The sequence below is a fragment of the Nerophis ophidion genome, linkage group LG17, assembly GCF_033978795.1.
Source record: "Nerophis ophidion isolate RoL-2023_Sa linkage group LG17, RoL_Noph_v1.0, whole genome shotgun sequence".
Taxonomy (NCBI): domain Eukaryota; kingdom Metazoa; phylum Chordata; class Actinopteri; order Syngnathiformes; family Syngnathidae; genus Nerophis; species Nerophis ophidion.
In genome coordinates this window covers 37641718-37667921 of record NC_084627.1, presented here as the reverse complement: position 1 = coordinate 37667921, position 26204 = coordinate 37641718, and the positions used below count along the sequence as shown (strand labels likewise).

The window sequence follows — 26204 nt, the reverse complement described above, 5'->3', positions numbered from 1 at the left end:
TGATATGCCATTGATATTTTTTTAAATTATTATTATTATTATTATTATTTGAAACTGGATTTTGCATGTCACTAAAGTTATATAAGCCTTGCTTGTTCAATATTTAATGCAAAACTTGTTTGGGTCCCTATTAAAAAGGTTAATTTGTTCAACCTTGGCCCGGGGCTTTGTTCCGTTTCAAATTTTGTCCCACTCTGTATTTGAGTTTGACACCCCTGCTCTAACCACTCGTCCCCTGAGTAGGTATGATGTACTCACCTATTAGCTGAGCGGGAATGCTCAACACTGGACCAAGAGTTGGGTCTCTCGTGGTTCTTGATAGCTACGTAGCTGTCGCTGCGTCTCGGCGGAGCAGGTACCCCTCTTAGGTTCTCGTAGGAGCTGTGACTGGTCCCAGGCGGCCAAACCGGACCTACGCTGTGCCTGTTCGCAGCTGGTGCGCCGCTGAGCCGACCACTGGTGCTGCCACGGTAACAGAGTCCACCACCTGTGTCAGGAAGGCAAGGGTGAGACCAAACATCTGTTACCGAGCCAAAGTTGACAGCTGACTTATCATACTTTACCTTGCAGATCTCGGCTTTGACCTCCCTTTTCCATTCCTGCGATTCTGGGGTCACTGTTGCGTAGCGACGACGTCGACGCGGAGCTCAGTTTCTGCTCTTGAGCGAGTTCCTGCTGGGCGTTGTAGACCGTCCGGACACAATGAATGTCAGCGTGTTGCATCTCTCCGCTTCCTCCTTTCTGAGGGACGGTCTCCAGAGAATAGGAACGCTCGGCACTGAGGGTCGGAGCGGAAGCAAGGTACTCTGGGATACTGGAGCTGGTGGAGAAGGAGGAGTATGCGGAGTCTCGCTTGCTGTGGAGGTGATCGATGCTGTTGGACGACCTAAAACAAGACATTTTGAAAAACTGTCTAAACATCACTTCTTGTTTGGTTCAGATTGTACTCTCTTTATATACGGCTGAGTGATGCACAAAATGTATTGTTCATTTAGTTGGAATGTAATTATTTCAGCACTGCATTGTATACACAGTGGGGCAAAAAAGTATTTAGTCAGCCACCGATTGTGCAAGTTCTCCCACTTAAAATGATGACAGAGGTCTGTAATTTTCATCAAAGGTACACTTCAACTGTGAGAGACAGAATGTGGAAAAAACATCCAGGATTTCACATTGTAGGAATTTTACAGAATTTATTTGTAAATTATGGTGGAAAATAAGTATTTGGTCAACCATTCAAAGCTCTCACTGATGGAAGGAGGTTTTGGCTCAAAATCTCACGATACATGGCCCCATTCATTCTTTCCTTAAAGGGGAACATTATCAAAATTTCAAAAGGGTTAAAAACAATAAAAATCAGTTCCAGGTGGCTTGTTTTATTTTTTGAAGTTTTTTCAAAATTTTACACCTCCCGGAATATCCCTAAAAAAAGCTTTAAAGTTCTTGATTTTCAGTATTTGCGATGCGACTGTCCATTTCCCTGTGACGTCACACAGTGCTGCCAATACAAACAACATGGTGGTTACCACAGCAAGATATAGCGACATTAGCTCGGATTCAGACTCGGATTTCAGCGGCTTAAGCGATTCAACAGATTACGCATGTATTGAAACAGATGGTCGGAGTATGGGGGCAGATAGCGAAAACGAAATTGAAGAAGAAACTGAAGCTATTGAGCGAATAGCTATTGACGCTATTCGGCCATAGCGTGGGTGTACCTATTGAAGTGGCCTAAAGCATGGCTGCCTTATTAGCATCGCCGGTAAAATGTGCGGACCAAACGATCAGGACTTTGGCATCTTGTGACACTGGAGCAACTTAAATCTGTCGATTGGTAAGTGCTTGTTTTGCATTAAATGTGGGTATCTAGTTTCAAATGTACATACAGCTAGCACAAATAGCATGTTAGCATCGATTAGCGTAGCATGTTAGCATCGATTAGCTGGCAGTCATGCTGCGACCAAATATGTCTGATTAGCACATAAGTCAACAACATCAACAAAACTCACCTTTGTGATTTCGTTGACAATCGTTGCAAATGCATCTGCAGGTTATCCATACATCTTGTGCCTTGTCTGTCTTAGCATCGCCGGTAAAATGTGCAGACACTCAGCCACATTTAATGGGGTCTGGCGGCAGATTTCTTGCCAGTGGTGCAACTTGAATCCCTCCCTGTTAGTGTTGTTACACCCACCGACGACACACCGACGAGGCATGATGTTTCCAAAGTTCCCAAAAATAGTCGAAAAAACGGAAAATAACAGAGCTGAGACCCGGTGTTTGTAATGTGAAAATGAAAATGGCGGGTGTATTACCTCGGTGACGTCACATTCTGACGTCATCGCTACAAGACCGATAAACAGAAAGGCGTTTAACTAGCCTAAATTCACCCATTTAGATTTTGGAAATCGGCTAAAAAAATACATGGGCTTTTTTCTGCAACATCAAGGTATATATTCACGCTTGCATAGGTCTGGTGATAATGTTCCCCTTTAACACGGATCAATCCTCCTGTCCCCTTAGCAGAAAAACAGCCCCAAAGAATGATGTTTCCACCCCAATGCTTCACAGTAGGTATGGTGTTCTTGGGATGCAACTCAGTATTCTACTTCCTCCAAACACGACGAGTTGAGTTTATACCAAAAAGTTCTATTTTGGTTTCATCTGACCACATGACATTCTCCCAATCCTCTGCTGTATCATCCATGTATCCATTTTGGTATAAACTCAACTTGTCGTGTTTGGAGGAAGAAGAATACCGAGTTGCATCCCAAGAACACCATATCTACTGTGAAGCATGGGGGTGGAAACAACATGCTTTGGGGCTGTTTTTCTGCTAAGGGGACAGGACGATTGATCCGTGTTAAGCAAAGAATGAATGGGGCCATGTATCGTGAGATTTTGAGCCAAAACCTCTTTCCATCAGTGAGAGCTTTGAATGGTTGACCAAATACTTATTTTCCACCATAATTTACAAATAAATTCTTTAAAATTCCTACAATGTGAATTCCTGGATTTTTTTTACCCACATTCTGTCTCTCACAGTTGAAGTGTACCTATGATGAAAATTACAGACCTCTGTCATCATTTTAAGTGTGAGAACTTGCACAATCGGTGGCTGACTAAATACTTTTTTGCCCCACTGCATATATATATATATATATATATATAATGTCAAGCTCTGGAACAACTTACCTTTGAGTGTTAGACAAGCCTCCTCTCTTCCTGTTTTTAAATAACTCTTAAAAAACACACTTTTATTCCATGGCCTTTAAAATTCTGTGATTTCCATTCTGCTATGGCATCCCATTATGCACCTGCTGTGAACCTGTGTCTATGTTTTTATTCATGTATTTAATTTTTATCGCGCTGTGTTTGCTCGTTTTCCTTGTGTTATCTTTTCACCTGCCTATTGTACAGCTCTTTGGCTACCCCTGTGGTAAATTTTAAATGTGCTTTATAAACAAAGTTGATTTGATTTGATTACTGTTTACTTTATTACTCTAGTATACTCTGGACTGTAGCCGTGCGCCTTCATTGTTTTTGTTCCACTCAGGATTGAATTCAAAGTCTGCCTATAAACTCACCAGTGCCTACCATGAATTGATTAACGTGGACTTAAACAAGTTGAAAAACTTATTCGGGTGTTACCATTTAATGGTCAATTGTACCGAATAAGTACTGTACTGTGCAATCTACTAATAACAGTTTCAATCAATCATACAATCAATCCATGGAAATGCCCCTGTCTACCTCAAAGAACTGCTCACCCCCAAATCCTCCACACGACACCTCCGTTCCAAACAGGCTAACCTCCTCCATCCTCCAAGGACAAAGCTACGAACTATGGGAGACCGGGCTTTCTGCTCCGCTGCTCCCAGTCTGTGGAACGCTCTCCCTGACCACCTGAGGGCACCTCAGACTGTAAATGCTTTTTAAAAAAAGGCTTAAAAACCCTTCTTTTTTGTAAAAAAAAAAAAAGCCTTTCTATAGATATGCATGCTGGTTCTAGCTATTGGGCTGTTTCTAGTTCAATATTTTATTTATTTTTATTATATTTTTATTATTATTACCGTATTTTCCGCACTATAAGGCGCACCTAAAAACCTAAAATTTTCTCAAAAGCTGACAGAGCGCCTTATAATCCGGGGCGCCTTATATATGGACCAATATTGAGCCACAACAGGTCTCACAACTACGGTAAGCAGGTGCCGATTTCATTTTCCCCCGTAGGAGATGAAGCGCGTGGTGCATGCTGGGATATATGAATGCGCCAGCAGCGACACTGACTCGTTTAATGACGACTTCGACGAGGCATGTTGGATGCCATATTCGCCCAACTGTTTGATTCGAACGCTGAAGAAGAAGAATTTGAGGGATTCGTGGATGAGGAATAACTTAATAAAGTGAGCTTTATGTTTATTTTGTGTGTTGTGTTGTGTGACATTATCTTTTGAGCAACGTTGAGTTATTGATATATTATTGCTTTGCACTATTTCGAGTGTTACTATATTGTGATTGCACTCACGTTTGATTTACCGTAACAGTATCAGACTGTTTTTTACGTGTTTATTGAATCGGGGAAAATATTAAAACAGCTGTTTATTCATTTTGGGAGCGAACGGAGTTGTCAGAACGTTGGTTTGTAATCTATTAATAAAGTTTGACTGACCTATCTGACTGTTTTGTTGACATTCCCTTTAGCGCAGCTCCATCTAATGGATGCACAACGTAACCCCAGCCTCTACTGTAGCATCTATTCTATGCACCTTATAATGCGGTGCGCCTTATATATGAACAAAATATTAAAATATGCTATTCATTGAAAGTGCGCCTTATAATCCGGTGCGCCTTATAGTGCGGAAAATACGGTACTATTTTTTTTACACTGTGGCACTTTGAGGTTGTTTGCTCAACGTAAAGTGCTTTTACACAAATAAAATCTATTAAAAACTACTGTAACTGTTGTTTTGAGGCAGGATAAAAAACAAAACAACAATAATAATGCACTTTGTGAAAGTCAAAGTATAGTATTTCCCATAGTTGTAGTGGGTATCAGGATTATCTCAGGGAGCGCATGTCCCAAATTCCAAGCTGCTGTTTTGGGGCATGTTAAAAAAAAAAAATGCACTTTGTGACTTCAATAATAAAAATGGCAGTTGAGTTGAAGTTGTTCTCTTATTTTGGAAAACCTTGTTACATTGTTCAATGAATCCAGCGGAGCATCACAACAAAATTAGGCATAATAATGTGTTAATTCCACGACTGTATAAATCGGTATTTGTTGATATCGGAATCGGTAATTAAGAGTTGGACAAAATCGTCAGAAAAAGCCATTATCGGACATCTCTAGTAAATATAGAAAAGTGTTTACCCTCATTGGTTGGCTTTTGGAGCCATTGTTATTAACATTAAACATGTATTTGTGAGGTGTATAGGTATTCTCTGACAGCTGTTGTGTGGTCAAATGAACCTGGCAGAGGAGAGTTGTTGGCAGGAGGAGTAGGCAGGGTGTGGTCCGCTGTGAGGGGGATAGCCGAGTGTGTGGTGGTGCTGGAGGTGTGCCGGCTGAGGAGGATCCAGGCTCTCCATGCTGCCTCTTGAGCTGTATTGGTCCGGACTCTTCCTCAGGCAGCTGCCGTCAGAGTCAAAATCACCTGCGAGGTCTGTGGTGGAGGCACTGAGTAACACACATAGACAGAAGCACATTTAAAGACTAGTGGAAATATGTGGTTATTCTCTGGATGGACCTTGATGATTATATTGTTTGTTTGTAGGTATGTTCTGATCGAGGTTTTAGGCTGCCAACTTCAATTCCGATCAGCCATGAGTCAGATCGGCTGATACTGATTACATGTACCAACTGTAGATTTTTCAATTAAACTGTAACAAGAGCTGTTGGCAGTTTAACAATCACAACACGAAAGAGTGCGGGTACTAGACTGGCCTTACTTGTAGTCCAGACCTACAGGCATTGTCTTGCTGGAATAAGCAGGGGCGTCCATGAAAAAGATGGCAGCATATGTTGTTCCAAAACTTGTATGTACCTTTCAGCATTAATGGTGCCTTCACAGATGTCTAAGTTACCCATGCCTTGGGCACTAATGCACCCCCATGCCATCACTGATGCTGGCTTTTCAACTTTGCGTCGATAACAGTCTGGATGGTTCGCTTCCCCTTTGGTCCGGATGACGCGATGTCGAATATTTCCCCCAAAAAATGTGAAATGTGGACTCGTCAGACCACAAAACACCTTTCCACTTTGCATCAGTCCATCTTAGATGATCTCGGGCCCAGAGAAGCCGGCAACGTTTCTGGATGTTGTTGATAAATGGCTTTCGCTTTGCATAGTAGAGCTTTAACTTGCACTTACAGATGTAGCGACAAACTGTAATTAGTGACATCGGTTTTCTGAATTGTTCCTGAACCCATGTGGTGATATCCTTCAGAGATTGATGTCAGTTTTTGATACAGTGCCGTCTGAGGGATCGAAGGTCACAATCATTCAATGTTGGTTTCCGGCCATGTCGCTTATGTGGAGTGATTTCCTCCAGATTCTTTGAACCTTTTGATGATATTATGGACCGTAGGTGTTGAAATCCCTAAATTTCTTGCAATTGCACTTTGAGAAACGTTCTATTTGCTCACGTAGTTGTGGACAAAGGGGTGTACCTCACCCCATCCTTTCTTGTGAAAGACTGAGCATTTTTTGGGAAGCTGTTTTTATACCCGATCATGGCACCCACCTGTTCCCAATTAGCCGGCACACCTGTGGGATGATCCAAATAAGTGTTTGATGAGCTTTCCTCATCTTTATCAGTATTTATTGCCACCTTTCCCAACTTCTTTGTCACGTTTTGCTGGCATCAAATTCAAAAGTTATTGATTATTTGCACACAAAAAAAATGTTTATCAGTTTGAACATCAAATATGTTGTCTTCGTAGCATATTTAACTGAATATCTGTTGAAAAAGATTTGCAAATCATTGTATTCCGTTTATATTTACATCTAACATAATTTCCCAACTCATATGGAAACGGGGTTCGTATTTACAAATTGCACAACGTGCCAACTTCACTGGTTTTGGGTTTTGTACAACTCTTTTAAATACATGCACATACAACACTTAAGACCGCTAACCAACTAACTCAGGGAGTTGCAAGGCGTCTAAGCAAGAAATACAAAAAAATAGACGGCACTGGGAAAAGCCAGGACAAGACAAACACGAGACTAGCGGGTGTAGCAGAGTATGCATGACGAACAAGAGGTATGGAAATTTGCTGAGTGCCTTCAGATACTTAGAATACAGCTTAAGTAGGTTCAGGCAAATTGAAAACAGCTTAAGCACGGCTCGCAACTCTGCCCGCTAGGGGAAAAACTGGACTCTGGGCAGAAAGGAATACAAAGCAGTTAGCAATACAAACAAGAGAGAACCGAACAATAAAAATAGGAACAAAAGGCCCAAACTGAAAGGTGGCAGTAGAAATGACAAAATATTTTTGAACTAAGTAGTCATCTTTATTGTTAAAATCTCAAGATGAATTTTAAAGCAGATGGCTAAATTACAGCCACTAGAAAATACGTACCATATTTTTTGTACCATAAGGTGCACTTAAAATCATGTTTTTTCTCTCAAAACTTGACAGTGCGCCTTATAACTTGGTGCGCCTAATGTAGGGAATAACTTTGGTTGCGCTTACCCCCCTCGAAGCAATTTTATTGCCTAAGACTTCAGTGTTGGCTGCACCGTTTGATATGTGCTTCAACATACGATTATTATTATGGTGTGTGCATAAGGTAAGACGTATTACCTGGCATTTTGTTTCGCAATATTATGCAAAAGCAACTTTTCTTACCTTCTGGTAACTGCTGATCTGTATTTGGGATCTGCATAAATCCTAAAAAATTGCATGCGTCCGCCTTTTTAGTCCGTGTTGACACTGTAGTCGATAAGCTGCTTCTTTTTCTCTATTTCCTTGTTATGGGACATTCATCCTCCGCTGTTGCCATTTGTAATAAAAAAGTAGTGTCAAGTTCTTACTTAAATCTGTCAGTGAACTGGCCATGAAAGCGCTAAAATATACCGGTGTAGTGAGTTTACATTATTCATCCTGTTATTTAGGGGTGGTACAACTCGGTTGGTAGAGTGTCCGTGCCAGCAACTTGAGGGTTCCAGGTTCGATCCCCGCTTCCGCCATCCTAGTCACTGCCGTTGTGTGCTTGGGCAAGACACTTTACCCACCTGCTCCCATTGCCACCCACACTGGTTTAAATGTAACTTAGATATTGGGTTTCACTATGTAAAAGCGCTTTGAGTCACTAGAGAAAAGCGCTATATAAATATAATTCACTTCACTTCACACTTCACCCAAGGAACCTTAGTTAATAGAGTTGCGGTCGGACGGTTTTTCATGGGACACATTTTTCGGGTGTTGTTGATTCCGGATGAGGAGACGCTGCTCCGTTATTGATTGAAGTGAAGTCTGAATGTCATTTAAACAGTTAGCTCCATCTTGTGATACTTCTTCTACTCCCGTCCTTGCACGCTACACCGCTACAACAAAGATGAAACCATTACTGCAGGGTATGTGAGAGATTCCTGGGATACATGGAGAATCATGTGCCTCTCAGTCCTTTCCATCGAGGACGTGGAAGACATCTACCTATTTGGAACCGTGATCGTGGGGCACCTGCTGATCTTCGTTAGAAGATGGTGGCCACTCAAGGAGCCCAAAGGCTGTTCGGCGCAATGGAAGGTTTGGGCAGGGCTGTGGGAACACAGACTGTGGAGATTTACGAACTAAATCGCAAGATGGATCACATCATGGAGAAGTTTTGAAAAGGAAGATTGAATTGAATTTGGGAGAGCCGGCATGGACTAAGAACAGACAAGTCATTGTTTGGTCCGTTCGCGAAAAACAAACATCCTAATCTACGATTTGACTCCCTCGAATGGCTTTGACTAGGACCAGGCTGTTCTGATAAACACCCCCGAGGGCACCTCAACGATGGACGCTTTTGACCTCCCTCCCTTCTCAACGACACCAGGAGTCAAACTTTTTCAGATCGACTTCAGTCTACAAAAACATTACACCATCACGCCCAAGACAATTGGGCACACACGCACACACCTCCCCTCCCCTACCCCACGCCTTCACCACCGCTTGTTTTTCCCCTCGGGACCTTCCAGGGCTCCAACTCCCCCCCACCCCCTCTGTGCGAGTTGTCGTGATTAAATGTAACGTGTTTAAGGGAGCATTGCAAATGGGTTTTTTTCTCCTTGGGTCCTCCGGACTTTGACTGATATTTTTTTACTCTTCCCCCCTTTCCCAATATCACCTTTTTCCCACCTTTTTTAAGGAGAGCCGTAAAAATGGCTGATCCGTTGGCGGTCCCGTCTTGTCTCCCTCTAACGTATGTCTGCTCTTAGCGGGACTGTGCCTAAAATGTACTTTTCAGTTCTTATGAGTCTTGTGCATGTTAAGAATTGACAATAAATCATCTTCCTTCTTCCTAGAGAAAAGCGCTATATAAATATAAATTCACTTCCCTTCACAAGTGTGTGTGCGTGTGTGTGAAAGAGAGAGTGTCTACGTTACACGTTTTTGATTCACGGACTCTTCCGAGCGAACACAACGTAATTAGTGCTTTTCAAACGAGGACAGTGTTTGTCTGTCTCTCCTCTTTTCTCTGTGACTAACTTTTTCTGCCCCTCCGACGTCAGCATTCACTATCACTCAAGTCGACTTCCACCACCCCAAACGTTCACGTCGACAATTCACCATTCAGATTGTCACCGTATCGTCAACAAAATTGTGTCCCTCCTGTCGTTGCCACGGGAGACCAGGAGGCGAGGCTGGGGGGGGGGGGGGGGGGGTTGCAAGAAGAATTCACCCTCTCTTTGGGCAATGGCGTCACTGCGCCCCCTTACAAACAGAGTCATGTCAGCCTTTCTCCCCGTTTACAGTTGTTTAACAAACACACTGACGTAATATTGTCCCATGATGTCAACATTCCAGACCACTTTACATAACTAACACCTACTACACAACTACACACACAACAATTCAGAAGCACCACAAATCTTTACCTTGGTTTGCTTTATTTGACCTTTATTGTGTTATATATATTGCAGCCCTTTGCCATAACAATTTAAATCACAATATATTATTTGACATATAAATGATAATACAAATCCTGTTTCCATATGAGTTGGGGAATTGTGTTGGATCTAAATATAAACGGAATACAATGATTTGCAAATCATTTGGTGGCAGAGGGGTTAGTGCGTCTGCCTCACAATACGAAGGTCCTGCAGTCCTGGGTTCAAATCCAGGCTCGGGATCTTTCTGTGTGGAGTTTGCATGTTCTCCCCGTGAATGCGTGGGTTCCCTCCGGGTACTCCGGCTTCCTCCCACCTCCAAAGACATGCACCTGGGGATAAGTTGATTGGCAACACTAAAATTGGCCCTAGTGTGTGAATGTGAGTGTGAGTGTTGTCTGTCTATCTGTGTTGGCCCTGCGATGAGGTGGCGACTTGTCCAGTGTGTACCCCGCCTTCCGCCCGATTGTAGCTGAGATAGGCGCCAGCGCCCCCCGCGACCCCGAAAGGGAATAAGCGGTAGAAAATGGATGGATGGATGGATTTTCAACCCATATTCAGTTGAATATGCTACAAAGACAACATATTTGATGTTCAAACAGATAAACTTTTTTTTTTTTTTTCAAATAATAATCATTAACTTTAGAATTTGATGCCAGCAACACGTGACAAAAAAGTTGGAGAAGGTCGCAATAAATACTGATAAAGTTGAGGAATATTCATCAAACACTTATTTGGAACATCTCACAGGTGTGCAGGCTAATTGGGAACAGGTGGGTGCCATGATTGGGTATAAAAACAGCTTCCCAAAAAATGCTCAGTCTTTCACAAGAAAGGATGGGGCGAAGTACACCCCTTTGTCCACAACTGCGTGAGCAAATAGTCAAACAGTTTAAGAACAACGTTTCTCAAAGTGCAATTGCAAGAAATTTAGGGATTTCAACATCTACGGTCCATAATATCATCAAAAGATTCAGAGAATCTGGAGGACATCACTCCACGTAAGCGGCATGGCCGGAAACCAACACTGAATGACCGTGACCTTCAATCCCTCATTTGGCACTGTATCAAAAACCGACATCAATCTCTAAAGGATATCACCAAATGTGCTCAGGAACACTTCAGAAAACCACTGTCACTAAATACAGTTCGTCGCTACATCTGTAAGTGCAAGTTAAAGCTCTACTATGTGAAACAAAAGCCATTTATCAACAACATCCAGAAACGCCGCCGGCTTCTCTGGGCCGAGATCATCTAAGGTGGACTGATGCAAAATGGAAAAGGGTTCTGTCGTCTGACGAGTCCACATTTCAAATTGTTTTTGGAAATATTCGACATCGTGTCATCCGGACCAAAGGGGAAGCGAACCATCTAGACCAGGGGTGTCAAAGTCAAATACAGAGTGGGCTAAAATTTTAAACTGAACAAAGCCACGGGCCAAGGGTTGAACAAATGAACCTTTTAATAGGGACACAAACAAGTTTTGCATTGAATATTGAACAAGCAAGGCTTATATAACTTTATAGTGACATGCAAAATCGAGTTTCAAATAATAATAATAATAATAATTAAAAAATATCAATCGCATATCAAATAAAACTTAAATAAAAATCGAGTGCCTCTTTTCTATTTGCAGCATTCTGGGGTAAATATCAAAATAAACTTTGTCCACGGGCTAATAATAAATTTGAAAATAAAATAACAATAATGACTGAATCAAACATTCAAGCCTTGAAGTAACAAGAAAAGGTGCATGAATAAATTGTTAATTATTGCTCAGTTTGCTACACTGATTTGCTTGAACAATGAATATGGAACAAGCTATAATTATATAACTTAATAGTGCAAAATCAACATTCAAAAAACAAACGGAAAAAAAAAATGGTCAAATAAATACAATTTCAATAAAACATTTAATGCCTCTTTCCTATTTGTTGCCTTCTGAGGTAAATATCAACATTACATTTTTCCACAGGCTAATAAATTTTAAAATAAAATAATAATGAGATGGGTGCGTTTGGTGGTGGTGGGCGGGTTTTGGTGGTAGTCAGTGCTGCAAGGGTATTTGTTCTGTTGTGTTTATGTTGTGTTACGGTGCGGATGTTCTCCCGAAATGCGTTAGTCATTCTTGTATGGTGTGGGTTCACAGTGTGGCGCATATTTGGAACAGTGTTAAATTTGTTTATACGGCCACCCTCAGTCTGACCTGTATGGCTGTCGAGCAAGTATGCATGCCATACACTTAAGTGTGTGTACAAGTCGCATATATCATGTGACTTGGCCACGCCCCCTCCAGCTCCACGCGGACCTGAAAGACGTGTCGACAGCCTGCTTTCACGTCCGCTTTCCCACAATATAAACAGCGAGCCTGCCCAATGACGTTATAACTGTAGAATGATCGAGGGCGAGTTCCTGGTTTCTTATGTGGGTTTATTGTTAGGCAGTTTCATTAACGTCCTCCCAGCGCGGGAACAACACACAACAACAGCAGTCACGTTTTCGTCTACTGTAAAGCAGTTCGTCTGCCGTAAACAGCAATGTTGTGACACTCTTAAACAGGACAATACTGCCATCTACTGTACATGCATATGTGACAGTAACATCTACGGCAGGGGTCACCAACCTTTTTAAACCAAGAACTACTTCTTGGGTACTGATTAATGCGAAGGGCTACCAGTTTGATACACACTTAAATAAATTGACAGAAATAGCCAATTTGCTCAATTTACCTATAACTCTATGTTATTATTAATAATTAATCATATTTATCTTTGTGGAAACACTGATCATCCTAATGATTTCTCACAATAAATATACATTTTTGATGTCATGTTTTAAATAGGTTCAAATCCAATCTGCACTTTTCTTTCTAGCTGTAAATATACTCCTGCCCTCTTAACCGCGCCCCCAACCACGCCCCCACCCCACCCCCGACGACGCCCCCACCTCCCGAAATCGGCGGTCTCAAGGTTGGCAAGTATGACAAAGGGTAAACTTCCAAAAATCAGCGGGGAATCAAACAATTATTTTTCTTACCTGCCAACTGGTAAAAACATTGTTGACAGCACACACTGACCTTGAGTGGTAGTTGTGGGGCCAGGCACTACTCAAAGTGTCTGCTGCTTCATGGTCCGAGTCCCGCTGACCTACATCGAGCTTGGTTGAATGCCAGGAGTGAGGACGAGAGGCAGCCTCGTTACGTCTGTGGGATTGAATTAAAAAAATTTGTTTTTTCCCCTTTAGATAAATATATTTACCTCTTGCAATTCAACCCATGTGACAAAATGTTGAATTGTAACACCTGACAAACCTTAACCTATTCATACTATAACAATCTACAAGGTTAATATAGTTGGCTTCTCTTTCTTCCCCTCCATTTTTTTGCTTTCTTTTGTATTTCAAGTTATCATTACATATATGTATTGTTGCATGTAAAACAATTGTATTGTAGATAATAGAAGTAATGATTTTTATTATTCATTATCAATAGTGCTATTTCTATTGGTATTTGTATTGTATCCTTTTGTAGCGTAATAATGTTCATTGTCATTTCTGTATTGTTAAAATTTATTTCATTAACTGCTTTTTTGCTATCACTTTCACCATCCTATTTGTACATATCCTATTTGCTGACGTTGTTTGGTTGTTGTTATTGTTGTGTTTGCTGTGCCCGTCTCCCGCTATGAAAAAGATGACGGGGAGAAGATTCTGCCGAAGGTGAGCCACGTAAATACAAACCCCGTTTCCATATGAGTTGGGAAATTGTGTTAGATGTAAATATAAACGGAATACAATGATTTTCAAATCCTTTTCAACCCATATTCAATTGAATGCACTACAAAGACAATATATTTTGATGTTGAAACTCCATCCATCCATCCATCCATTTCCTACCGCTTATTCCCTTTGGGGTCGCGGGGGTCGCTGATGCCTATCTCACTAAACTCATAACCTTTTTTCTTTTTTTGCAAATAATAATTAACTTAGAATTTCATGGCTGCAACACATGCCAAAGTAGTTGGGAAAGGGCATGCTCACCACTGTGTTACATCACCTTTTCTTTTAACAACACTCAATAAACGTTTAGGAACTGAGGAAACTAGTTGTTGAAGCGTTGAAAGTGGAATTATTTCCCATTCTTGTTTTATGTAGCGATTCAGTCGGTCAACAGTCCGGGATCTCCGCTGTCGTATTTTACGCTTCATAATGAGCCACACATTTTCAACGGGAGACATGTCTGGATTACAGGCGGGCCAGTATAGTACGCGCACTATTTTTTTACGAAGCCACGCTGTTGTAACACGTCCTGAATGTGGCTTGGAATTGTCTTGCTGAAATAAACAGGGGCGTCCATGAAAAAGACGGCGCTTAGATGGCAGCATATGTTGTTCCAAAACCTGTATATACCTTTCAGCATTAATGGTGCCTTCACAGATGTGTAAGTTACCCATGCCTTGGGCACTAATAAACCCCCATACCATAACAAATGCTGGCTTTTGAACTTTTCGTCGATATCAGTCTGGATGGTTCGCTTCCCCTTTGGTCCGGATGACACGATGTCGAATATTTCCAAAAACAATTTCAAATGCGGACTCGTTAGCCCACAGAAGACTTTTCCACTTTGCATCAGTCCATCTTAGATGATCTCGGGCCCAGAGAAGCCGGCGGCGTTTTTTGGATGTTGTTGATAAATGGCTTTCGCTTTGCATAGTAGAGCTTTAACTTGCACTTACAGATGTAGCGACGAACTGTATTTAGTGGCAGTGGTTTTCTGAAGTGTTCCTGAGCCCATGTGGTAATATCCTTTAGAGATTGATGTCGGTTTTTAATACAGTGCCGTCTGACGGATTGAAGGTCACGGTCATTCAATGTTGGTTTCCGGCCATGCCGCTTACGTGGAGTGATTTTTCCAGATTCTCTGAACCTTTTGATGATATTATGGACCGTAGATGTTGAAATCCCTAAATTTCTTGCAATTGCACTTTGAAAAACGTTGTTCTTAAACTGTTTGACTATTTGCTCACGCAGTTGTGGACAAAGGGGTGTACCTCGCCACATCCTTTCTTGTGAAAGACTGAGCATTTTTTGGGAAGCTGTTTTTATACCCAATCATGGCACCCACCTGTTCCCAATCAGCCTGCACACCTGGGGGATGTTCCAAATAAGTGTTCGATGAGCATTCCTCAACTTTATCAGTATTTATTGCCACCTTTCCCATGTTCTTTGTCTCCTGTTGCTGGCATCAAATTCTAAATGATTATTTGCAAAAAAAAAAAAAAAAAGTTTATCAGTTAGAACATCAAATATGTTGTCTTTGTAGCATATTCAAATGAATATGGCCTGAAAATTATTTGCAAATCATTGTATTCCATTTATATTCTCACATCTAACACAATTTCCCAACTCATATGGAAACGGGGTTTGTACTTGTATTATGTTTAGTTGGCTGTTGCATTACTAGTGTTTATATGAATGAGTGCACATGTGTACTTTGTTTGAGAGCAATAATGAAATTGATATTCTTTTTCACTAGTAGCACTAGCAGCTGAGAAGATGGTGAGGAACAGTTTTCCCACCACCACGAACCTCATCAGCAGATGCAGGAGGAGGGCTTTCTGCATCATCACTACGAGCAAGAACAAACAGTAGCAAAAAAGAAGGCATGCTAATTGCTGAAATAGCTTCAAACAACACACACAATATGTATTTATGAAGTTTAATAAGTATAGGTCAGTACCCTTAGTACTGTCACATTAAAATATACTCTGATTTATTTTAAACCATGAAGGCATGTGTATACAACAATCTTGCTCTCTTCCAAACTTGCTCTAAACGAGACGTTTGGAATTTGAGACTTTAGTGACATATTTTGCCTTAGTTCGGCAGCGCATATTTCTATATACACTATATTGCCAAAAGTATTTGGCCACCTGCCTTGACTCACCCAGAAACTTGAAGTCTCATCCCATTCGTAACCCATAGGGTACAATAAGATGTCAGTCCACATTTTGCAGCTATTACAGCTTCAACTCTACTGGGAAGGCTGTCCACAAGGTTGCGGAGTGTGTTTATTGGAATTTTGCACCATTCTCCAAAAAGCGCATTGGTGAGGGCACACACTGATTTTGGTGGAGAAAGCCTGGCTCTCAGTCTCCATTCTAAAGGTGTTCTACCGGGTTCAGGTCAGGACTCTGTGCAGGCCAGTCAAGCTCATCCACACCGGACTATGTCATCCATGTTTTTATGGACCTTGCTTTGTGCACTGGTGCATAGTCATGTTGGAAGAGGAAGGGGCCCGCTCCAAACGGTTCCCAGCATGGAATTGTACAGAATGTTTTGGTATCCGGGAGCATTCAAAGTTCCTTTCATTGGAACTAAGGGGCCAAGCCCAACTTTTGAAAAACAACCACACACCAAAATTCTGCCTCCACTAAATTTCACACTCGGCACAATGCAGTCCGAAATGTACCGTTCTCCTGGCAACCTCCAAACCCAGACTCATCCATCAGATTGTCAGATGGAAAAACTTGATTCATTACTCCAGAGAAGGCGTCTCCACTGCTCTAGAGTCCAGTGGCAATGTGCTTTACCCCACTGCATCCAATGTTTTGCATTGGACTTGGTGATGTATGGCTTAGAGGCAGCTGATCGGCCATGGAAACCCGTTCCATGGATCTCTCTGCATACTGTATGTGGGCTAATTGGAAGGTCACATGAAGTTTGGAGCGCTGTAATAACTGACTGTGCAGAAAGTCTTTGCACTATGCTGACCCTCTCTGTCAGTTTACATGGCCTACCACTTGGTGGCTGAGTTGCTGTTGTTCCCAAACTCTTCCATTTTCTTACAATTAAGTAGACAGTTGACTTTGGAATATTCAGGGTCGAATACATTTTAGGACTGAATTTGTTGCACAGGTGGCATCCTATGACCGTTCCACGCTGGAAATCACTGAAAGCGGCCCATTCTTTCACAAATGTTTCTAGAAATAGTCTCCTTGCCTAAGTGCTTGAGTTTACACACCTGTGGCCGGGCCAAGTGATTAGGGCACCTGATTCTCATCATTTGGATGGTTGGCCAAATAGTTTTGGCAATTTAGTGTATATGGTTCAAGGTTTACCCGAAAAGCTTTGCGCGAGTCCATCATTTTCATTCAAATGCAGTCCAAAGATGTAGACAAGATGTTCTTTATTTTTCTCTACGCTCTTGTTGTACAGCAAACTGGCTCGTACATGCACATGCATCCTTCGCTGTTGCCATTTCTAATAAAACGTATCGTTTAGTAAGTCAGGTCAGCATATCAAAATTAAAAGCGCTTTATAAGTCTTATGATGAAGGCAAAACATGACGCAAGTATCTATATTAGATACAATAGCCTACTATCAAAATGATAGTAAATCTTTGTTGACAGAAATGTTGAAATTTAATATTTATTCCACACATTTTTACAACATTAGAAACTATTGGTAAATCAGAGGCTACTCAGAAGGTGAGATAACTCCTGGAAATTACTGGGGGTCTATATTGTAGCGTCCCGGAAGATTTAGTGCTGCAAGGGATTCTGGGTATTTGTACTGATGTGTTTATGTTGTGTTACAGTGCGGATGTTTTACCGAATGTGTTTGTCATTCTTGTTTAGTGTAGGTTCACAGTGTGGAGCATATTCGTAACAGTGTTAAAGTTGTTTATACTGCCACCCTCAGTGTGACCTGTATGACTGTCGAGTATGCCTTGTATTCGCATATGTGTGTCTGCAAAAGCCGCATTGATTATGTGAGTAGACCGACACGCTGTTTGTATTGAGCAAAGGCGACGTGACAACAGGTTGTAGAGGCACGCCCCCAATATTTTTCGGGTGGTATTCGGGAGAATGGTTGCCCCAGGAGATTTTCGGGAATGACACTAAAATTCGGGAGTGTACCGGAAAAATCAGGAGAGTTGGCAAGTATGATGTTAGCATTGATTAGCTTGCAGTCATGCATGAATACCATAAATTGATTAACGTGGACCCCGACTCAAACAAGTTGAAAAACTGATTCTGTTGTTACCATTTAGTGGTCAATTGTACGGAATATGTACCGTACTGTGCAATCTACTAATAAAAGTTTCAATCAATTCAATCAATCAAACCAAATAGGCCTGATTAGTACTCCAACAATCTCAATAACATCAACAAAGCTCACCTTTGTGCATTCACACACAGGATAAAACTTCTGGTGGACAAAATGAGACAATAAAGGAGTGGAAGATTTTACATACAAACAAACTGTTTACTAAACTATGGTGAGTTCAAGAACACTCGGAATTAGTAAGACAAAATGATGTTCACCAAATACTGTCATCCATACTTGCCAACACTCCCGATTTTCCCAGGAGACTCTTGAAATTCAGTGCCCCTCCCGAAAATCTGCCGGCGCAACCATTTTCGTGAATTTCTCCCGATTTCCACCCGGACAACAATATTGGGGGCGTGCCTTAAAGGCACTGCCTTTAACGTCCGCTTTTCCTCCATACAGACAGCGTGCTGGCCAAGTCACATAGTATATGCGGCTATTACACACACACAAGTGAATGCAAGGCCTACTTGATCAACAGACAAACAGGTCACACTGAGGGTGGCTGTATAAACAACTTTAACACCTGTTATAAATATGCACCACATTGTGAACCCACACCAAACAAGAATGACAAACACATTTCGGGAGAACATCCGCATTGTAACACAACATAAACACAACAGAACAAATACCCAGAACCCCTTGCAGCACTAACTCTTACGGGACGCCACAATATACATCCCCCCGCTACCACCAAACCCCCCAACTTCAACCCCAACACGCTCCCTCACCCCATGTCCCGAATTCGGAGGTCTCAATGCAATACGTACATACAGCTAGCCTAAATAGCATGTTAGCTTTGATTAGCTTGCAGTCATGCACTGACCAAATATGCCTGAGTAGCACTCCAACAAGTCAATAACATCAACAAAGCTCACCTTTGTGCATTCACACACAGAATAAAACTTTTGGTGGACAAAATGAGACAAAGAAGGAGTGGAAGATTTGACATACAAACAAACTGTTTACTAAACTATGGTGAGTTCAAGAATCGTCGGAATTAGTAAGACAAAATGATGTTCACCAAATACTGTCATCCATACTCTCCAACCTTCCCGATTTTCCCAGGAGACTCTCGAAATTCAGTCCCCCTCCCGAAAATCTCCAAGCATACTTGATCAACAGCCATACAGGTCACACTGAGGGTGGCCATATAAACAACTTTAAAACTGTTCCAAATATGCGCCACACTGTGAACCCACACCAAACAAGAATGACAAACACATTTCTGGAGAACATCCGCACCGTAACACAACATAAACACAACAGAACAAATACCCAGAACCCCTTGCAACACTAACTCTTCCGGGATGATACAATATACATCCCCCTGCTACCACCAAACCCCACACCCCCCAACTTTAACCCCACCACCCTCCCTCACCCCATCTCACGAATTCGGAGGTTTCAATGCAATACGTACATACAGCTAGCCTAAATAGCATGTTAGCATTGATTAGCTTGCAGTCATGCACTGACCAAATATGCCCGAGTAACACTCCAACAAGTCAATAACATCAACAAAGCTCACCTTTGTGCATTCACACACAGACTAAAACTTTTGGTGGACAAAATGAGACAAAGAGGGAGTGGAAGATTTGACATACAAACAAACTGTTTACTAAACTATGGTGAGTTCAAGAATCGTCGGAATTAGTAAGACAAAATGATGTTCACCAAATACTGTCATCCATACTCTCCAACCTTCCCGATTTTCCCAGGAGACTCTCGAAATTCAGTCCCCCCTCCCGAAAATCTCCAAGCATACTTGATCAACAGCCATACAGGTCACACTGAGGGTGGCCGTACAAACAACTTTAAAACTGTTACAAATATGCGCCACACTGTGAACCCACACCAAACAAGAATGACAAACACATTTCGGGAGAACATCCGCACCGTAACACAACATAAACACAACAGAACAAATACCCAGAACCCCTTGCAGCACTAACTCTTCCGGGATGCTACAATATACGTCCCCCGCTACCACCAAACCCCACACCCGCCAACTTTAACCCCACCACCCTCCCTCACCCCATGTCCCGAATTCGGAGGTCTCAATGCAATACGTACATACAGCTAGCCTAAATAGCATGTTAGCATTGATTAGCTTGCAGTCATGCACTGACCAAATATGCCTGAGTAGCACTCCAACAAGTCAATAACATCAACAAAGCTCACCTTTGTGCATTCACACACAGAATAAAACTTTTGGTGGACAAAATGAGACAAAGAAGGAGTGGGAGGGTTGACATACAGACAAACTGTTTACTAAACTATGGTGAGTTCAAGAATCGTCGGAATTAGTAAGACAACATGATGTTGACCAAATACTGTCATCAGTGAAGCATGCACACAAAAATATTAAACAGTGGGCTTTCTAACAATTGGCAAGGTTTGTGTCAAAAATACTAAAACATAAAAATCATGTTTCCCCCCATCTTTTTCCATTTTCAATCCTCTTATTGATTGATTGATTGATTTGAAAAATGCTCCAGGGAGCCACTAGGGCGGCACTAAAAAGAGCCGCGGGTTGCCGACCCCTGGCCTAGATAAATGAATCATCAAGACATCCTCACAAATATTGATATGAATATGAAGCATTAAATGCAGTAACGAAAAAGTACATTTAGGGTCCTTGCACCGATTTTGATACTGAAAAAAGCAGGTATTTATGTAATTTTTGCATGTTGGTATCAACTTAGTAGCAATACTTTTGACAACCCTAATCATAATGTCGCAAAACTGTATTGTATTGTGACTCATGTTTAGTGAAGTCCTAGTCAGTATCGGTCTTGGCCGATCTCAGTCATGGAGGATCGGTATCGGCAGGACCCAACCATAATCCAAACACCGCCAGCTGTAATGTTTTACTATCAATGCTATAATTGACACATCCATACATTGTTTGTGCTTATCCTGGATTAAAAAACTGATTCAACAACCGCGGTAAACAAATCCGCTATGTGAACTAATTCAACCCATATTCAGTTGAATATGCTACAAAGACAACATATTTGATGTTCAAACACATAAAAAAATTTTTTTTTGCAAATAATCATTAACTTTAGAATTTGATGCCAGCAACACGTGACATAGAAGTTGGGAAAGGTGGAAATAAATACTGGTAAAGTTGAGGAATGCTCATCAATCACTTATTTGGAACATCCCACAGGTGTGCAGGATAATTGGGAACAGGTGGGTGCCATGATTGGGTATAAAAACAGCTTCCCAAAAATTGCTCAGTTTTTCACAAGAAAGGATGGAGCGAGGTACACCCCTTTGTCCACAACTGCGTGAGCAAATAATCAAACAGTTTAAGAACAACGTTTCTCAAAGTGCAATTGCAACAAATTTAGGGATTTTAACATCTACGGTCCATAATATCATCAAAAGGTTCAGAGAATCTGGAGAAATCACTCCACGTAAGCGGCATGGCCGGAAACCAACATTGAATGACCGTGACCTTCGATCCCTCAGACGGCACTGTATCAAAAACCGACATCAATCTCTAAAGGATATCACCACATGGGCTCAGGAGCACTTCAGAAAACCACTGTCACTAAATACAGTTGGTCACTACATCTGTAAGTGCAAGTTAAAGCTCTACTTTGCAAACCGAAAACCATTTATCAACAACATCCAGAAAAGCCTCCGGCTTCTCTGGGCCCGAGATCATCTAAGATGGACTGATGCAAAGTGGAAAAGTGTTCTGTGGTCTGACGAGTCCACAATTCAAATTGTTTTTGGAAATATTCGACATGGTGTCATCCGGACCAAAGGGGAAGCGAACTATCCAGACTGTTATCGACGCAAAGTTCAAAAGCCAGCATCTGTGATGGTATGGGGGTGCATTAGTGCCCAAGGCATGGGTAACTTACACATCTGTGAAGGCACCATTAATGCTGAAAGGTATATACAGGTTTTGGAACAACATATGCTGCCATGTAAGCGCCGTCTTTTTCATGGACGCCCCTGCGTATTTCAGCCAGACAATACCTAGCCACATTCAGCACGTGTTACAACAGCGTGGCTTTGTAATAAAAGAGTGCGGGTACTTTCCTGGCCTGCCTGCAGTCCAGACCTGTCTCCCATCGAAAATGTGTGGCGCATTATTAAGCGTAAAATACGACAGCGGAGACCCCGGACTGTTCACCAACTGAAGCTCTACATAAAACAAGAATGGGAAAGAATTCCACTTTCAAAGCTTCAACAATTGGTTTCCACAGTTCCTAAACGTTTATTGGGTGTTGTTAAAAGAAAAGGTGATGTAACACAGTGGTGAACATGCCCTTTCCCAACTACTTTGGCACGTGTTGCAGCCATGAAATTCCAAGTTAATTATTATTTGCAAAAAAAAATAATTAAATAATGAGTTTGAACATCAAATATTATGTCTTAGTAGTGCGTTCAATTGAATATGGGTTGAAAAAGATTTACAAATCATTGTATTCCGTTTATATTTACATCCAACACAATTTCCCAACTCATATGGAAACGAGGTTTGTACATTCTGGTTCAGGAATTGAACTTCAAACATGGACCTCAGAGTCCCCAGAAGGACACAATAAACCATTTCTTTAAGTCAAGTTGTTGCAAAATCTGGCAGATATTGTCAAAGCAGCACGTTTCTGCTTTGCGTTACCTGGATGTAAACCTGAGGACTTTAGAGATGAAGCCGGTCGCCAAGGTGTTGACGTTGGCCTCGTCCGGCGAGCGACAAAGGGTTCCCTCGGAGCGGCGTAGCTCCGCTTTCTTCTGCTTCTTGCGCAGCTTCCGACGATAGAACAACTCCAACAACTCCATGTCCTCGACCCAAAGTCAGCTTATGAGAGTTTGAATGTTGAAACTTCTTGGCTGAAGCTCCGGAAATTACTCCTTGTGGTCTTCCAAAGTCCCAGAGCCGTGTTCTACGTACGGGATTACACCGTTTTTGGTTTTTGAAACCCACTGATCTGATATCGATTTCTTTTGGCGTTGTATCCTTGAGGCCTCCTTCACATAAGATCCTTGAAATTAACTTTTCAACAGTATTTTCCTTCTCAGATTTTTCTTAAAGACATTGTCAAACTGTTCTGATCTATTTTTCTATTTCTATACCGACAGTAAACCTTCCAGTCTAACGAAATAGAAAACCGCTGCACATCCAAGCTCTGCTACTTCTAGTCTCGTACTGGTGGACTGGAGAAACTCACGCTGCTTTGGTCCCTGATCCTCGGCTTGTTAAGCAAATGAAGCAATTATGAGTCATTAGGCTGCCGCGTTTTAAAAGCATGAAGTAAACATTCCCAGTCTGGCTGGAAGGTAGCGATGGATGTTATCCGGAGAGAGCAGCGAGAGAGAAGAGGAAGGGAAGCGAGAGATAGTGAGAGAGAGAGTGATGAAGATAACCGTTTTTTAAATTGTGACAAATTAGAATCTTGAAAAAAAAACCATGTAGAGTAAGGAGTATGCAAAAATGCAGTGAAGAGAAGGATGAAAGAAGAGTTCAAAGGAGGGAAGGAAGAAAGAAAAAAAAGCTTACTGTTACAGTTTTTACCCTTAAACCAGGGGTCGGCAACCAAAACGTTGAAAGAGCCATATAGGACCAAAAATACAAAAAATAAATCTGTTCAGAGCCCCCAAAAAATGAAAAGCTGTATATACAGTGGGGCAAAAAAGTATTTAGTCAGCCACCGATTGTGCAAGTTCTCCCACTTAAAATGATGACAGAGGTCTGTCATTTTCATCATAGGTACACTTCAACTGTGAGAGACAGAACGTGAAAAAAAAAATCCAGGAATTCACATTGTAGGAATTTTAAAGAATTTATTTGTAAATTATGGTGGAAAATAAGTATTTGGTCAACCATTCAAAGCTCTCATTGATGGAAGGAGGTTTTGGCTCAAAATCTCACGATACATGGCCCCATTCATTCTTTCCTTAACACGGATCAATCGTCCTGTCCCCTTAGCAGAAAAACAGCCCCAAAGCATGATGTTTCCACCCCCATGCTTCACAGTAGGTATGGTGTTCTTGGGATGCAACTCAGTATTCTTCTTCCTCCAAACACGACGAGTTGAGTTTATACCAAAATGGATACATGGATGATACAGCAGAGGATTGGGAGAATGTCATGTGGTCAGATGAAACCAAAATATAATTTTTGGGTATAAACTTAACTCGTCGTGTTTGGAGGAAGAAGAACGTTATGCCAAACAGTCTTCACAGTACATGCCCCAAATGATAATAAACACCTCCCAGTCAACTACTACTAATATCACTATGAGCCCGTTGACCTTCTAGAAACCTAAACTGTAGCTCAGTTCGCTCGCAGTTCTGGCTTGAGGTGAAGGCTATTTAGCTTTTAGCGTAACGTTAGCTCATTTTGCGGTGTGTGTGTGTGTGTGTGTATTAAGGACAGAAAAGCTTTGAATGGCAGGGTCCCTGCTATCACATGTTGAAAAAAGTATAACATTTACATAATAAAAATCAACTACAGGCTTCCCAAATGCTGTAATAAATTAAGCATGATGAGTTGACTTGACACTGTTTAATGTTGCACTTTTTATATGTAGAAGAAAAGTTTTGTCATTTTATTTAATCTGAACAACAATTTGAGGCAGTTTAATGTGGATTAACTTGGGCAGAATTATTATAGTGTTCCTAATGTTAAAAGGATAAAGTCATTGTTTACAAATTTGGTAAATAAATAACCAAAAAATTAATATTTTGTTGTTTTCTTACTGTACCGAAAATGAACTGAACCGTGACCTCTAAACCGAAAATTTTGTGTACCGTTACGCCCGTACTAAAAACATATTAAACCACATGCAGACAACAGCAGGAAAAAACTATATTTTAAAGGCCTACTGAAACCCACTACTACGGACCACAGAGTCTGATAGTTTATATATCAATGATGAAATATTAACATTGCAACACATGCCAATACAGTCTTTTTAGTTTACTAAAATACAATTTTATATTTCCCGCGGAGTTTCTTGTCGAAAACGTCCCGGAATGATGACGAGTATGATGATGCGTGTTTGTGACGTCATTGGTTGGAGGGGACATTTTAGCCCAGCACCACTTACGGCTAAAAGTCGTCTCTTTTCATCGCATAATTACACAGTAATTTGGACATCTGTGTCGCTGAATCTTTTGCAATTTGTTCAATTAATAATGGAGGCGTCAAAGAAGAAGGCTGTTGGTGGAAAGCGGTGGATTGCAGCTGCCTTTAGCAACCGAGACACACCCGGTGTTTCTTTGTTTGTTGTGAAGCTTTAACACATAGCGGTAAAGCGAACATGTTTCTCTATGTCAACCAGCAAGTTTTTGGATGGGAAAATTGTGATATTAAGTCAGCTCTTACCGGAGACTTCAGTTGATTACGGGACTTCCTCCTGCATCTCAAAAAGGCAGCTGTGATTTTAGCTCATCCATCGGCTTCTCTGAGAGACATTGGCGTTCACCGCGGTCATCTGACATTCAGGTATGTCTTTACAATCTGACTAAAACACTATTAACACAATAAGCAGATAAGGGATCTTCCAGAATTATCCTGGTAAATGTGTCTAATTACATCTGAAACGGTCCCATTGCCGCCGCCTGGAGCTGTCACGCCAAATTTCTTCTCCCTACAAAAACCTCCCCCCCCCAATTTACTTCCGCGGTCATGATTAATACAGACGTTTTGTTAACGTTGTATTATGAAAATATAACGCTATATTATAAAAATACAGACGTTTTGTTAACGCCATATTATAAAAAAATTTAAAAAACAATTTACAAACACAATCTATGGGATGACATAAGAGGAAACGTAGCTTGTGTTTGTAAATTGTTTTTTAATTTTTTTAAATAATATAACGTTAACAAAACGTCTGTATTAATCATGATCCCGGAAGTAAATGGGGGGGGGGGATTGTAGGGGGGAAGAAATTTGGCGTGACAGAGCCGTCGCTTTTTCTTTTTGTTTTGCGCTTCACTCTAACTTTCCTT

The 26204-nt window shown here is 41.4% G+C and overlaps 1 protein-coding gene across 1 annotated transcript in view; it reads right to left on the bottom strand.

The window, feature by feature from the left end:
- The window catches only part of shroom3 (shroom family member 3), a 214179-nt gene that overhangs the window by 67287 nt on the left and 120688 nt on the right, over positions 1 to 26204 (bottom strand). Inside the window, 4 exon segments of the mRNA XM_061876895.1 lie at positions 259 to 487; positions 564 to 886; positions 5474 to 5680; positions 13180 to 13305. Of these exon segments, the coding sequence (XP_061732879.1) occupies positions 259 to 487; positions 564 to 886; positions 5474 to 5680; positions 13180 to 13305 (885 nt within the window).